The 16,335-nt window shown below is 41.4% G+C and overlaps 1 protein-coding gene across 7 annotated transcripts in view; it reads left to right on the top strand.

Moving 5' to 3' along the window:
• Positions 1-16,234, top strand: part of fgd4a (FYVE, RhoGEF and PH domain containing 4a) — a 53,134-nt gene extending 36,900 nt beyond the window's left edge. For 6 of the 7 annotated variants that reach the window (XM_067589096.1, XM_067589100.1, XM_067589098.1 and 3 more), the window contains 16 exons: positions 3,158-3,310; positions 3,989-4,211; positions 6,834-7,263; positions 10,146-10,235; positions 10,471-10,616; positions 10,730-10,886; positions 10,980-11,118; positions 11,228-11,286; positions 11,393-11,539; positions 11,867-12,039; positions 12,412-12,442; positions 12,559-12,639; positions 12,769-12,894; positions 13,429-13,569; positions 13,676-13,816; positions 13,915-16,234. In XM_067589096.1, the coding sequence (XP_067445197.1) occupies positions 3,158-3,310; positions 3,989-4,211; positions 6,834-7,263; positions 10,146-10,235; positions 10,471-10,616; positions 10,730-10,886; positions 10,980-11,118; positions 11,228-11,286; positions 11,393-11,539; positions 11,867-12,039; positions 12,412-12,442; positions 12,559-12,639; positions 12,769-12,894; positions 13,429-13,569; positions 13,676-13,816; positions 13,915-14,178 (2,501 nt within the window). In that variant the 3' untranslated portion in view covers positions 14,179-16,234. Of the gene's footprint in view, positions 1-3,157; positions 3,311-3,988; positions 4,212-4,702; positions 4,844-6,833; positions 7,264-10,145; positions 10,236-10,470; positions 10,617-10,729; positions 10,887-10,979; positions 11,119-11,227; positions 11,287-11,392; positions 11,540-11,866; positions 12,040-12,411; positions 12,443-12,558; positions 12,640-12,768; positions 12,895-13,428; positions 13,570-13,675; positions 13,817-13,914 lie in introns of those variants that run through there. The other variant, XM_067589103.1, reaches the window with a different exon arrangement.
• Positions 16,235-16,335: the final 101 nt, after the last annotated feature.

Here is a 16,335-nt window from a genome sequence, read left to right as displayed (position 1 = left end):
AACATCTTATCTTGAAAAGTGACACTTAAAATACCTGCACAACTTGCTCTGGTTCAAGTGCAGCACAGTACAGTACAGCACAGAGGTGATTTACAACTGAGGGACTGGTGTTTGACACATTTAATAACAACCCTGGCAGACAGAGTCAGGCTCTGGAGAGCAGACCTCCTGCAATCTTCCAGGATAAATACCGTATGTGGAGCATAATCTGTAGGCGTAGACTTCATTTTGGGCCATATATGTATAAAATGGTGCATAACATGTTGCTGGATGTTTTCTTATGTTTCTCTTAATGTGGCCAAGGGGGAAGCCAAGCACTTAATCAAGAGGAATTCCTGAGGCCGCCTTTAGAATTGATTGGTAATTTTGGGGCCCTGTTTAGAAAGTCTGCTATCCCAAACACAGCGTGGGACCATTTCCAGTCAGACAGTTGCAAGAGTTGCTGCCTTTAATTACGGTCAGGCTGTAAAAATAGAAACCGTGACTATATGATTCTGTGGTTTTTTTTTACTCTTTCTGTTTCAGGATTGCTAAGATAAAGATTACTGTGGAATATATAAATATGGGGCTCCAAGAACCATTTGGGCATGTAGTAACAAAATTTTTGTAAACAAGCTGCATCTGGAAGTATACACCACATATAAAGTATATACATAGGGTATTATAGTTAAAGCTGCACTCAATATTTTTATGTTTACAATAGATCAAATGATTATTTCTAATGTGAAAGGTACCATAAGTACTGCTCTCCTTAGCTCTAGGAAGCATTTTAGCTTCTTTTAGCTCATTGTTTTGGTTTTACAGCTTTAATGTTTTGGTTCAGCTGCAGCCAAAAAAGATCTGATAAAGCCAGTGTGCATTACCTGCCAGGTATCCAAAGGGAGACAGGCAAAGTTTGTAACTAGCTGGTGACCATAGTGGAGCATTTAGCGGCTAAAGAGCCAGATGTTTCCCTCAGGAATTAGTAGCAAAAGAGAGCTAAAAGGAGGGTGAATATTAGATAATATAATATATGGCTAATATATTAATATTAGCCAGAAACACAACTCCAAATGATGCTTATTTGTTCTGTGTCTGTTGGATATACAATTGTTCACTAACATGTTCACCATATCAATTTTAGAAGATAAAAAAGGCTTGTTGTGTTTACAGCTTGTTGTGGTTACAGCTTGTTGCGTGGCTCTCATGGCCAAAAATGTAAACTAATGCTTGTTTTTATGTATTTGTCCAGTAGGGATGATGATCATTCTCCAAGATAGAGTTAACTAATTTGATATTCTTTCCTGGAAGTGCAGATGGTTTCAGCTTGGTCTATTTTTGGACAAGAAGAGACAGAGTCCATCAAGAAATTAAGACCTCTTCTCAATTATTTATATCACATGGATGGAAAATTTCTCTTTCCAGTTTACCAATGAACCCCAAACAGAGAAGGACGAGACTTACAGTACCAGTCAAAAGTTTGTGTTTGACTGGTACTGTATCTTTCTGTGATATCGTACTGTGGACCTTTCATGAGTGAAAACAGAACAAACACAAGTTAGAAGTCCAAAGTTCTATAGTTTCTATGCTTTAAGTTTCACTCTACAGCTTCAGGAATAGACCACTACAAACAGTTTATCCATACAAGTTATCCAGGTGCAAAGCTACATCGATTTCTGCACTCAACCTATACATCAATGCTTCTTGTTAAATCACACACGCCCATTTAAGTGATCACCTTAAATGGAAACTAATGGACTAATAGCTTGTAAACTAATGACACTGGCTCCTAGCAATGTAGTTCCATATATGGACTTATGGCCTTACTATGCTGCATGTCGGAGTGTCCACGTTTCATGTTGTATGTGTGTGTGTGTGACTGTGAGGTCAGAGAGAGGTAGATTTAGGCTGCTGTAAACACTGCCAGTCTGTGTGTGTGAATGCGTGTGACTGTCGCTCCATTAAATCAGTCTGTCTGCTCTTTCTAAACACTGATGCTGTACCATCTGTGGCCAGCTGGTTGGATAAAGTCTCGCTGCTGCTGATCATCGACTGGATCATTAGCTGGATAATCAATTGAACTGTCTGAAACTCTCAAATATTTAGTCTTCAGCTCTTCTGGTAGCATAACATAAATGTACTTGCACCAGTGAATATACAGTACACACTGTGTATAAATACCGTATGATGGTCTGCAGGGATCCCTACAGGTCAGTCAATCGATGAGTTATGAGAGGAATTATCTCTCCCTGTATGAGATACACTGAGGCTTATAAAGTGTGATGACAAGTATGTCTACGGACAGTGATCCTTCAGGCTTTGAAAATCTTTTGTTGTAAATTTGAATAAGCACAGCTGTGAAAGTTTTTGAAAATGAAATTTTCAATTTTTTTATGAAGATTGTGGCTCAGAATAAAGACACAGGCACCAATACTGCAGACAGACATTTAAACTCAGAAACTACTTCTACTTTCTAGCCATTTGGCCTTTTGCTAGTTCATGACTATTTGAATGATATCTTTTTTTTTTTTTAATATTTTGCTCCTTACACAGATTATGCATCATACTGTAGATGACTGCCTTACAATAGTGCCTCACAATAGTGCACTGTTAGTAATCTCAGAAGCTCACTGTTTCTAAAAATACATGTCATGCAATTTTTTTCATTTGATGCAGCCATAGTGCAGAAAGAAGGAAATGCTGTCATGTATTTAAATATATTACCCAAAATAAGTGGGCTTGCTGCAGCTAGAACATACAAGAAAATGCAAAATATTTATTTAAGCATTGAGTTCAAGGAGTTAAATCTGTTAAATCAATGCAGACAGAAAGACAGAGGTCCAGACAGAACAAATTAGAGTGTCTGAGTAGTGAAAGAGTCAACGAATGGTGGTCTAGGGGTTTAAAGATGCTGACTGGTTCGAGTGCAGCTGGGGACCTTTGCTGTGTGTCATCTCTCTCTCTTCATTTCCTGTCACCTCTATACTGTCCTCTGTCTAATGAAGGGGAAAAACAAATGTTGTCACGTTTACATGAATCACTACATAATGTTTTATGTTATCAACACTCTGCTGTAATCTGTATCATCACATGATTTCATTGTCTGTGAAAAGAAGACATGTTGAATTGTTCTCGCTTTCATGGTTGTGCTTTCTCTCTTTGTCCTTGTGTCCTTCAGCTCTAGGTAGTGGTCTGTCGCGTGAGCACAGTAACCCGCCCAGTGTGCAGGAGTGTCTGAGTCGGGCGGGTGGTGGGAAGAGTGAGAAGAGCAGGAGAGGGGTCAATGGAAGAGGCCCCAGCAGCAGACCTCAGCTGCCGACTAAACCACAAGGTAGGCCGACATAATGACAGCTCACAACACATTCAGCCAAACACCGCATGGTGGGAGGGCCAGATGACACAATTGTTACAGCATATCAATCTATGATTCATATGTAAACTTAGTGAGAAAATTCTGAGACTCGTTGTTCAGTCTTAGTATGACCTTTATGTTAAAAACATTCCATTGTGCTCACTATGTAATTCTCAAGAAACACTACAGCATGCTGTATCACTGTCCACATGATCAGGCCACCACAGGGAAACAGTGAAAACAGGAATAACCTTACGTAAGTTGGCCTGGGATCAGTGAACCCTGTACCTCGTTCCTCTTTTATTTGAGCTGAGTAAATCATTCCACACAGATAAAACAAGAAACAGAGGTTCCTTCTCTCTGCTGCTGTAAATCATGCAGGAAATTTAATTCCCAAATGCGTGATTTGTGAGAAAAGTGAAACTACTCCTCTATGCAGAGCTGGGTAACATGTTTCTTACATTTAGGATGTTTAATACAGGTCAGTGTCCTGCATGTGGTGTCAATTGGAATAGCTCATACTGCCCTCTTCAGCTCCAAACTGACATTGCAGTTGACTAGTGACAGTAAAGACAAAAATCAAGGTGATCATCTACATCTACAAGCGTCCAAGAGAGTCGCTCATGTGCGTATTTTTTTCTTTCGTCTTCTCTCCAGTGCCTCCAAAGCCAGCACACCTCCAGAGCCCGGTGACAGAGCTCTCGTCCCCGCTGAGCCACATCCAGAAACCACCGCTTAGATCGGGCATGGAGGAGGGAGGTGGAGGAGGAGGAGGAGGAGGAGGAGGAGGAGGGGGAGGAAGAGGGGCTGTGAACCGGGAGAGAGCCAGAGAGAAACACTCCAAAGTCTCAGACCTCATCAGCCGCTTTGAGGAGAACAGGTAGGGGCTTTTTACTCTTTTCTGGTGTGTGGTTTTCCTTCTTTAAGGTTCACAATTATGGAGAAAATCATGTGAAAATATATGCTGTAAAGAAGAGTTGAAGGATTAGATTTGTGTAAGAAGCTGCTCATTTCATTTGATCCCAATCTGTTTTATGATATTATTCTGTAAAAGTGGCTCTTGAATATTGCTCTCGCTCGAGAAAATTTAGCTGATTCAAAACATTATCGACCAGCTTAGCAATTTTTGCCATGATAGATTGGTTCTGCTTGAATAACTCCATCCACGTCACTTAATGGCTTTTGTAAAAAAGCGACCTAATTCAGGCTGTTGTAATCGCAGTGACGCCACAAGAAGGCAGAAATGGAAAAGCTTTCTTTCCTAACGTTTCCTACATCAGTTATTTCAAGGAGTAAAAGCAGAAGTGCTTCGATTAAAGTCTTTAGGCCTGACTCATTGATAGTAGTTCAGGCGAGAGCTTTAGACGGCACAAGTGGAGATTAGCCCGTGCTTCACAAGCCAAGCGTTAGCAAGGGGATGAAAGGAGATTTATACAGGCGAGGGGAAACACAGCTCCTCATTCAGTTGTGGGACAGGACTCAGCGTGGTGAGATGAAACCCAGGAGAATGAGGTAGGAGCTCTTTGACCAACTCTTCCATTCTCATCTTCGTTTTCCGCACTTCGATCTTATCGCTGTTGGCTGTGCTTTTACACAAACTCTAAACAAACCTTTTTTTTAGGCTTTACATCTTTTTTTATCACAAGTAAACTAAGTTTTGATTGTAGCTGCAGCCTTGCTTATGTGAGAGAGGCTCACTGATGGTGGTGAGACAATGGTGCCCTTGTCCTGACTGCTCATACAGTAGATCCCAAAAATATTCAGTCTGCAGCAGTAGGCCACTAAAATCTCACTCAGTCTAGAGCTTCAGCCTGTAGCCTCACATTCAATTTCTACTTACTTATTTCTACTTACTTTCTCTGACGTGGGTTTCTGAAAACAGAATTTCTGTATGCAACCTGAATCCCAGGTGTTGTCATCACATTTTGTAATGTGAAATGAGGTTAATCAGAGGAATCGGGTGTATCTTTTTCATTCAGACTCTGCTGGGCTGTGGGGATTAGCCCTCTAGTGGCCCTGGAACTGAAGAGAAAGGCCTGCAGCTTCCGAGAACTGAATTAGCCTGCTAATATACTAATCTGGTTCACATGGCACTTGGCTGCCTGAAAGGCACCTAGACTGCCACATGGCAAGTGAAGCCGTTCTTAATTCTTGTCTAACTCAGCCTGCAGAGGCTGTTTTAAAACACTGTCATGTGCTGGAACACTTACTGCGCTATTTATATGCAAAGAGGAACTGCTGCATACACCTACACACTACAAAGTGAAGTTTATCTGTGTGTGTGTGTGTGTTTCTGAAAACAGTATTAAATATCTCTCACCTCTACTTATGGTATTATTATTCAGTCTTCCTCTGAGAGGTAAGGGTGATATTGTTTCATGTTCAAACATCTCAGGTGGCCCAAGGCCCAGAAGTGATTCATCTGTAGTGTTTCACCAGCCTGTTGTTGTTCCTCTATTTTTACACATTTCCTGTTTCTACCGGACATCGAGATGGCGTGCAACAGTGAACGTGACTGAGTATAAGTATCACCTGCTTGGCTGATGTTTTATGGATCAGTAAAGGTTAGATTACAGATATGGTATCTCTTATTTCTTTTCTGCCAGAAATAGTGATGTTCCAAGCGCTAGAAGTTTTTCATAGATCTGATTTGTGGTCAGCTTTACAAAAAGAAACGAGGCTTCGGCAGAACTGAACAGAGATACTATAGCTACTGTAGGTTGCAGCGTACCGTAAGAACGGAGGCTCGGAGGATCCAACACAGGGAAACAGCTGGACTGGCTGCCGGGTACAGGATGTAGAGCAGCTGAATGGTTACATTGTACGTGCATGTGTGAGTGTGTATGAGATGAGTGTGTATTTGTGTTAATCTAGCTTCCAGCCCTGCGCTGTATTTCAAATTGTCTTGTGCAATCTGTTTTTCCGTTTCATTCATGTTCAAGCAGCGGATGAAAAAGACACAGATTTCCAAATTTTCAAGATATAACACAGCTTTTCCACGTGTGTGTGTGTGTGTGTGTATGTGTGTGTGTGTGTGTGTGTGTGTGTGTGTGTGTGTGTCTGGAAGGAAGTAGGACAGCATCTATCTCTGGGGAGTAGTGTTGTAGCTCTCGTCCTCCTCCTTTGCTCCTCCTGTCCTCCTCATTACTGTACCTCCATTCCTTCTCTGCTTTACACACACACACACACACACACACACACACACATACAAACATCCTCTGCACTGCACCAGGCTCATAAGACAGAGGGAAGTTTGTACATCTCCACAGTTTTATTTTTAACCCTCACACTCACGTGCAAAAGCTCTCCTCTTACCGTTGTGCCCCACACTGCTGCCCCACTGATCACTGTGTCAGCTTGAGCAGCTACTGAACAGACTCTGGTCTTTTTTCCTCCCTTTTCCTCTACTTTTTTATTTTTTGGAAGGCTGTTAGTGAACTCTCTCCGTGTCTCTCGTTGTGCTGATCAACTTCCTCCTTTCCTTTTTCCTCTGTTCCTCCAGCAACACAGAGAACAAGAGAGACGTTTCACCGCTAAAGATCAGCAAGTCGTCCAACTGCAGCCCAGCTCACCACGCCTACCAGAAGCAGACAGACACTGGCAGGATTCAGGAGAACCGGTCGGCCGCAGATTTGGGCTCAGCACCGGCCGAGCCACAGGATGCTCGCAAGCCGGCAGCTAACGGGGTGCTAGCACAGATGGAGCAGGACAAGGAGAAGGAGGATAAAAAGGAGGGGAACGATGAAAGTGTGAGGATAGAGACTGCTGGGCTGGTGAATGGAGATATGGGGGACGGGAGCACAGAACAGAGTGATGATCATTCGCCTCCACACACAGGCAGGACTGGTACAGAAAGCCACATGGAGAATGAGGACAGTGGAACTAAAACAGAGAGTGAACACAGAAATGAAGAAGGGAGCACAGACCAAAAGGTATGTGCAAGTCTGCTGGTAGATTTTCCACATGTTGACTTTGCTGTGTGTGTTAAATCCCCTGTGTCATATATTTATGAGCTGACAGAGCTGAGCTACCTGCTGTCTTGTTGCTCTGAGTCTGCAGTCTCTGATAGATAAACTGTCAGCATTTATTTAAGCTCTGGGCTTTCAGCACAATTAAATTCTCTGAACTAATTCAGCTCCGGGTCACTCTAACATCGTAAGGATAGAGTTACAAGGGGAGAAGTGTTTGTGTATGTGTGTGTGTATCTCTCATTCATTACTCGTGAGTGAGTGTGTGTGTGTGAGGGGTTATTTTCTGCAAAGGCCAAACAGATGTTGAATACTTGAGCAGCTGAGACTGTGCCTTTGCAACCTCCCCCCGTGGGAGTCTGTGGTGCCTGTTGTTGTGTACCGATTATAACTATCTCAAGTTCAGATCACTCTCTGTCTTCTCAGTGTTGAAAACAACCATGCAGTTGGCATGGTATGGAAGAGGAAGAGCAATGAGCTATGCCAAAATAATCTGCACTTCCGATCTCACTAGACACTCTGTGGTTAAATGTTCTTAACCTTTCAGTCATAGTAGCACATTGTTTTATTGGTGATGATGACCTGATAAGGTGCTTTGTCAAGTTGAAACTTTGGTGATTGACTTAGTTCTTCATTTTTTGGATGTTAAGCCACTGCATGTTCCAACCAGTCTATTCTAGTAGCCAAACAAGGCATTCAATCAATTCAATCTTTGAGTGGCTTTATTTCAGTTATTGGATTTCTAATCAGATCATTTGTGTGCACTGTTGAATGTCTTTGTGCTGGTTGGTACTACAGCTTCATAAATTCTTCCATTCAAACAGATTAGTGGGAATGTGCCTTTATGTTTGCCTTTTTGAGTGGTGATAGAAGTACTCAGATCACAACCACTAGTGTAAAAATACTCCATTACAAGTAAAAGTCCTGCATTTAAAATCCTACTTAAGTAAAAGTACGGTATTCTGAGCAAAATGTACTTACAGTGTCAAAAGTGAAAGTGTGCATTCAGCAGACAAATGTCTCCTTTACTACATTATTATCAGATTGTTACTAGTGTTGCATCAAAGTGTACTATACTGTAAGTGCTGCTGTAGCTGGTCATGGTAGAGCTAGTTTTTACTACCTAACAAGATATATCTTATGAAGTAACATATAAGAGAGGTCCTGAGATGATTAATGGAGGAGGAAAGAAGGAAAACCAAAGTTCTGGTACACAAATTTATATTAATTATTTCATCTTTTTTTCCCTAATCTTTGATCTTTTTTTAAATACTGTAACATTTGACCTCTTTGAGCCTTGAGAAGTTATTTAAATGAAACCTCAGACATGTGAAATGTGACAAGGGGCCTCAACCTGACACTACTTTTCTGTAAGGAGTCACAAGACAAACACGTTGGGGTCCACTGGTTTAATCTTTAGCTATGTATAGTATTCTAAAAACTTATCTTATGCTTTTTTTAAATGTATAATGTTAAATAAAAAGTAACTAGTTGATGTGTAAAAAGTACAATATTTCCCTCTGAATTGTGGAGGAGTAGAAGTGTAAAGTAGATTAAAATGGCATTACTCAAGTAAGGGTACCACCTCTAAGGTACTACCTCAGAGGTGTACTTAAGTACAGTACATGAGTAAATGTACTTAATTACTTTCCACCATTTAAAAGTCATGTACTGTTCATGTGAAATTCTACCCTTCAATTGCTTTCAACATATTCTGAAACATAGTAATCTCGGAAAATAAATTCAAATACGGGACAGAACGTTGAACCTTCACCTTGAGAACAATCATTTTACAAAATCTCACCAGAGAATTGGCAACACTTTGGACGTATTGACAAATGAGTAATGTGGAAATGTGAGTCTGATTGTTCTCGAGCCGCTCAGCCACCCACATGTGAGAGGAAGATACAGCTTCTCTGTGGTTATGCATTAATGTGAAATATTCTGCTGCCATGGTCATTATGTCTGTGCCGGTGTCCTGCCAGCTGTCCTGGCATGCAACAAAAACATTTCATCACATCACTATGCATGTGGAGTGTTTTGCTGTGTACATTTTGAGGCTTCAGTTGTTGTCTGCCGTACTCATGATTGTCTGTCACACAATGCTCGGTTACTCTTTGGATTTGGTGTCATTTCCCTCTCCCACATTTTCATTTCCTGTTCTCAAAGCCCCTGCTACACCACAGTCCAGCCTACTATCAGCTCAGTGTTAAAACACACACCAGTGCTACATGCGGCTGCACGCGGCAACAATGAAACAGCACTTAACACAAGGCTGCACTCAAACGGCAGATGAGCCACTGAGGCGTTAAGTACAATAAATACACGAGTTGCTATGAACATTTTCTCACTGAAACACAGGAAATGCAACATGTTGCTCATCTTAAAACAACCATTCACTCATTAGTAGCTCTTTTAAAAAGAGCTGTGAAATCCGTCTTCAAATGAGCTCAGTGAACTGAAGCAAACAGGAACTTGCAGAGGGATGGGAAACTACAGTTGCAAGTGTCAACAATGTGGGTCAAACCAAATATGTGAGCTTCAGACATTTTGTCCTACACTTCTGCATTATTTTGACTCCGTTCTCGGTGTTGAAAAGATCATGAGGCCCCTTTTTCCTTCCAGCCTTAGACATCGGACAATACCAATTACTCATCATTAGACAGGTAGTAGACTGAAACGGTCATTATGCCGACTATGAACCGTATGACCATGCTGCTGACTTTCTAGCTCAACAGAAGATCACTTTTACACCTCACTAGTTCATTAATGATGAGAAGTTACTCAAGATGTCACTTGGCACGCATTTAAAAAGTCCCACTAACATATCCTCTATGTTTTCCCAGGAGACAAATGAACAGAAGCTGTTTAAGATCGCCAGCGAGCTCTTGCAGACAGAGAAGGCCTATGTAGCGCGACTGAACCTGCTTGACCAGGTGAGGAACTCAGTGATAGCTTCACTTCTCTATTTTGACCAGATCACAGTATCATATCAAGAGTTTGCGGACATTACATTTATTATGTAACAGTAGAGAGTCTTTGATGCAGAAATGTGAAGTAAGAAGCATATTAAAACATTTTAGAGCAGAACAGCTTTATGTAAGATTACATTTACTGTGAATTTTCTATCATTTGTCCCTTATCAATCCTATATTGTTTACGACTCTCCAGGAATTCTGTGCTAAGCTAATGGAGGAGGCAAACAAAGGAACATTCCCAGTGGATGTGGTGAAGAACATCTTCTCCAACATCTCCTCCATCAACGCCTTTCACAGCCAGTTCCTGCTTCCAGATTTGGAGAAACGTATGGGAGAATGGTGAGTTTTAACCCCAAAATTAACTAATATGCTAGCATGCTCTCCACATTACCGTTAACAAACTCACACAATACACCGATTAGGGATTCATCACCCTCTCTCCTTCTCTGTAGGGAGTCCACACCCCGGATCGGAGACATCCTGCAGAAACTCACACCCTTCCTCAAGATGTACGCAGAGTACGTGAAGAATTTTGACAAGGCCATGGAGGTGCTGAAACAGTGGACCGACCGCTCGCCTCAATTCAAGGCGATCATTCAAGAGATACAGGTACGCTGAGCAAGATGCATGTGCAATATGCAAATGTGCTCCAAAACATTAAAAGTAAGGTGGAATTCAAGCTTTTTGGCTATTTCTGGGCAGAGTCAAGAGGCTTGCGGCTGCCTGACGCTTCAGCATCACATGTTGGAGCCGGTGCAGAGAGTTCCTCGCTATGAGATGCTGCTTAAAGACTATTTGAAGAAGCTGCCTCAGGACGACCCTGACCGACGAGATGCAGAAAGTGAGTAGAACTACCTAAACTTTTTACTGCAAGGTGTCATCTCTATTTCAGACAAGATATACTTCAAGATGTCACTCCTGGTTAAGTTAAATTAATTTTCTTTTTCCAGAATCGTTAGAAATTATTGCCACAGCAGCCACTCACTCCAACAGCGCCATACGAAAATCTGTAAGTATAGACGCTGATTAAACCATTTTTTATTTATAGATTTATAATACAGAATCTCTCCATCAAATTAATGTCTGACTAAAATAAATGTCCCGTCCTCATTTAGGAGAATCTAAAGAAACTCTTGGAGATATACGAGATGGTGGGGGAGGAGGAGGACATCGTTAACCCCTCTAATGAGTTCATCAAAGAGGGCCACATCCTGAAGCTGGCAGCCAGGAACACCTCCGCTATGGAGCGATATCTCTTTCTGGTAAGAGAAACTGTCTCTCACAACACAAAAACACATTCTTATGTAGTGAATGTGGTGAAGGACACCGCAGACAAATATGCTGAAGCAAGACTTCGCCTGCACAAGTCAAATTGAAACAAGTAAATCATTTCATGCCAGGAACACCTCAGTGTAAGGATACATCGGGGGCACATGTACAAATCTCTCAATTACTGATATTGCCAGATGATGTGATTATGCTCTGGCTGTTTCTGATTAGTTTCAGACTGGATGTCTCCCATTTGCAGGATATCTGCAAATCTGCATATCTGCAGACTGCCGCCCTTGACTTGTTTCTTTTTCCGCCAGTTCAACAACATGCTGTTGTACTGCGTGCCCAAATTCAGCCTGGGAGGGCCCAAGTACACAGTGAGGACACGGATCGGCATCGACGGCATGAAGGTCGTGGAAACAACCAATGAGGACTACCCTCATACCTTCCAGGTGTCAGGGAAGGAGAGGATGCTGGAGCTACAAGCCAGGTACATTTTACACAGAAATTTCACACACAATACACTAAGTTTGATAGTCATTACAAAAATGTAATTAAAAGAATACACAAATTGCTGAATAAAAATCATCCTTTCAACAGTCCCAACTGTTGAAGTTTTATTGCAAACCCTGTAAAAAGGTGCAAATAAATCTCAGACACTCCCATAATTGTATGTAATTTCTACCCCATACATTATAATTTCACTTATATATGGGAGACCACCTAAATGAGCACACCCAAGGTTCATATTTCAATCCTGTACATCTCTAAATAAAGTCTGCGACCACAGCTAACTGCTATGTTGGTGTGACTTGAGATTCTCACTGTTTTTAATTCTTCTGGCTTTATTTTTCCCTTTCAGCTCAGAACAGGACAAGGCAGACTGGATAAAGGTACACACAGTACTGTACAATAACAGTAAACCTCCGATTGCTTGTTTTGTTGAATAATGTTTCTTTGAAACTAATTTAAAGTGAGTCAGACATAATTTGATGTTTTTATCCTTCAGGCTTTCCAGGAGACCATCGAGATCTTCCAGCAAAAAAATGAGTCATTCAAGAGTGCGTCTAAAGACGTGGAGGAAGTATCGGTCAGTATCACACAATGTCACTCAAGAGTTACATTGTTTCAAACAAACTTGCTTCCCTGCCGGGTGATTACTCCCTTTTCATGAGCTGACGCCTTTCTGCACTGTTTCTGTTTTTCTTTTTTAATACAGAATGCAGAGCTGGGGAAGCGTGCCCCACGTTGGATCCGCGACAATGAAGTGACAATGTGTATGAAATGTAAAGAGTCTTTCAATGCTCTGACACGGCGGAGGCACCACTGCAGAGCCTGTGGCTATGTAAGTAACCTTATTGTCGTTGTGACATGCATAATGCATGTACAGTAGCATGATCAAGGAGTGCTGCAGTGGGGGAAGACCCCATGAGGATAATTTAAAACAACAACAGGGAATTTTAGGCATTCATAGTTTTTGCATTATTTGAATTATAAAATATAAAATAAATAAAATATAAATAAAATATTTAAAAAATGCTGGGCCTAAACACCAAGAAATCATGTAAAACAAGGTTTAATGTTGATGAGTAGTACTGTCTTTAAATGGAAACACTTGCTAGTTTTAACAGAAATGTTTGGATTTGGATTATAAATTTCAATTCAGGATTTCCCTCACCAGAAGTGTCCCTATATAAATGACTTGAATTACATTTAAAATAAATGCAAAAATGACTGAAATAATACAATAAAGTGCCTAAATGTTCATAGTTACATCAGTGATGCTTTAAGTTTCTTCCTCATGGCTTCAATCTTGCTGTCTTCATCACACACAAGAGATGTAACTGTGAGAGTGACTGAGATCTCCTCTTTACTGCAGGTGGTGTGCTGGAAATGCTCAGACAATAAGGCGCCGCTCGAATATGACGGCAACAAGCCGAACAAGGTCTGCAAGGACTGCTACTCCATCCTGGCAGGAAAAGTGGTGACTGAGGAGGGCAAGAAGAAAGGCATCCTGGAGGTAAATTAGGATTTTTTTTTATTATTATTATGTAGAAATACAGGAGCCATGGCAGCAACTTAATCTTTTTTTAATTAATTAATTTGTGGCTGTCTTCCCTGTGCAGATCGAGGCAGCACAGTTCACAGGCAGCAGCATCATGTGTGGCTTCCTGCAGTACTGTGAGAAGAACAAACCCTGGCAGAAGGTGTGGTGCGTCATCCCTGAGAAGGAGTGTCTGGTGCTATACCTCTACGGCGCTCCGCAGGTAAACCACCAAGAATATGATGTAAAAATGTGATCACGTATGTTGACTCCACAGGCGTCCTCACAGATATTTTCTTTATCCCCAACTACTCTCCCTAGGACGTGAAGGCCCAGAGTACCGTCCCTCTCCTGGGTTATTCTGTGGATGACACTGCCCGGCCCACGGACCCTCCAGCCAGCTTCCGCCTCACCCAGTCCAAGTCTGTCCACAACTTTGCTGCTGAAACGGAGGAGCTTAAGCAGCGCTGGCTGAAAGTGATTCGAGTTGCAGTGACCGGGGAAGTACCGGAATGCCCTCAGCCCAACGGCAGCAACATGATGGACAACAACAACACACAAGACGCGGGTACTGATAGCACATAAGGGTGCGTTTTCTACAAGCAACCAGCTCTCTGACTTCTTTTTTTTTTTTTTTTTTTTACAAGCAAACTGCTATTGGATTGCTCAAGAAAGACAGGATGTGCAGATGTGTACTGCACAAACACAATACAAATGCACACTCTCTATGCTGTCCTTGAAACTGAAAGACTAAATGGAAAAATCAGTGCTGGATAAGCTGCTTTTTCTTGCCACTATCCTATTTCCCACTATATTCTTGGATTTTCTCATAAACTCATCAGCAGCTGTGCTGGATTACTAAAGGACATGTCTGGTACAATCAACACTAGAGCATAGGGGCCTCAGGATTGTTTCCATGTCCCTCAGACAGGCATTTTTAAGGACAGCTCAAAACCGTCTTCATGAACTCTTTCTGTGTCAACTCCACTTGAGCCAGTGCACTACCACAGACTTACAGAGTGCCCTAAAGCAGGATGTGAATCAAAGCAAAAGGAGGGACTAAAATAAGTCTGCTGGTGCTGTAACTCAGCTCTGTGTAACTGTACAGTATAAATGTTTTTTTTTCTTTACAAAAAGGAAGAATTGTGTTTTTATGCACAAAAAATCAGATTCAAACCCTGCTAAGTATGATATAAAGTATTTACAGTATTTCCTCATTTCTTTGCTCGAGAAGAGGGCTCCCGAACTGCCAAAAAGAGCATGTGGTTGAATGTACATCCTCTTGTCCCTCAACGTGGATGTTCATTGGCTGATCTGTCTGCCTGCTTGCAAGTGGTAGTAGCTGTACTAGAGAGCGCATTTTCTGTTACGCTAAAGGAACTAATTTGCAAATCAACTAGTTTTATCTTCACACAGCCAGCTGACAGTAGAGTAGGTTGAGCCTAAATTACCAGCTTCATAATGGCCTGTAGGGATAAATCCCCTCTGGCGGTATATATGTTATTTTATATCACAATACCAATATATATCCTGATGCAGTAAATTCCCTGGAAATACAATTGAGGATCCATTTGGTCCATTGGGTCCTACAAATCCCATAATGCAACTCAATAGCTTCTTTCATAAGACCTTTCCTGCTTGTAAAATCCTGTATCAAACCTCACACCCCCACTTTATAACACAGGTTTTGTATCAAATATTTGAAGTCTCATCCTAACTCAAGATAACCTGGATGACATCACTGTGACATCACCGGGATGTTCTCAAGTCTTAAGGTTCCCAGCAGAGATGCAGAAGACATTATACAATGTTTTCACTGGTTGAACAGTACTGTCCTTGACCTTTATGTGTAAAATTGGTGGTATAGCTACATTGGTAAAAACATTAGTCAAATCTTTACCAGGTAATAAATCTTTTGGCCCGCACAGTGCTGTTTGTATTAAAATGGCAGATTGCAATCCTGTGTATTCTTATGTGATATAATAACTGATGGATGATGGTAAATGCCTTGCCTGACTAAAGGTCAGACAAGGCATGGACCACAATTCATTTGGAGAGATGTGCAGGGATCATCAGTGTCTTTGTGTGGCAAGGTTTTCTATTTAGATGCAAATGCAGCACAATCACAGAAAATATAGCAAGCTGGTGCAAGAATTGTAAATGCTGTAAGTAATTTTATTATTTAAAGTAATTTATAGAGTATGACAAGCATGATCTGTTCAAAAGTAGCACAAAATTTGTTCCCTCACTGTCAGCTATGAAGTGCGGAAGGTTTTTCGGAGAGGTTTTTCCACTAACTTGTTTAACTTGTCACCTCTGGTTCTCCAGTGTGACAGCGACCAGTCGTAGTGCTGGACGGACTGTTGGGGGGGGTTGGGGAATGTGCCTATATTTTCTGCAGTGAGTGTGTTCATTCACAGCGTTCCCCCTGTGATCGATGCTGGTGCTCACCCGAGTCTCAACCCTCATAACTAAGTATTAAAATAAAAAAAGAAACAAAAGCACAAAACTTTCCTGTCTGTAAGATCTGAATGTATACCCAGATTTTTGTGTCTTTTCATCCCCTCCCCAAAGTTTTGAGAATCTACGCACTTTACAGTCTTATAAAGTGTAAAACAAGATTAAACATTATTTATGTGGATCTAGCTTGTTTCGTAATGTTATTTTTACAGTTTCCATCAAAGCAAGTTAAAACACTTCTCGTCACTTTGTTGACGCTACTTTCACAAAGTCTTTTTTTTT

This window comes from Thunnus thynnus, chromosome 5 (genome assembly GCF_963924715.1).
Source record: "Thunnus thynnus chromosome 5, fThuThy2.1, whole genome shotgun sequence".
Lineage (NCBI taxonomy): Eukaryota > Metazoa > Chordata > Actinopteri > Scombriformes > Scombridae > Thunnus > Thunnus thynnus.
The sequence above is the reverse complement of the archived record's forward strand: the minus strand, read 5'-3'. Positions and strand labels throughout refer to the sequence as shown.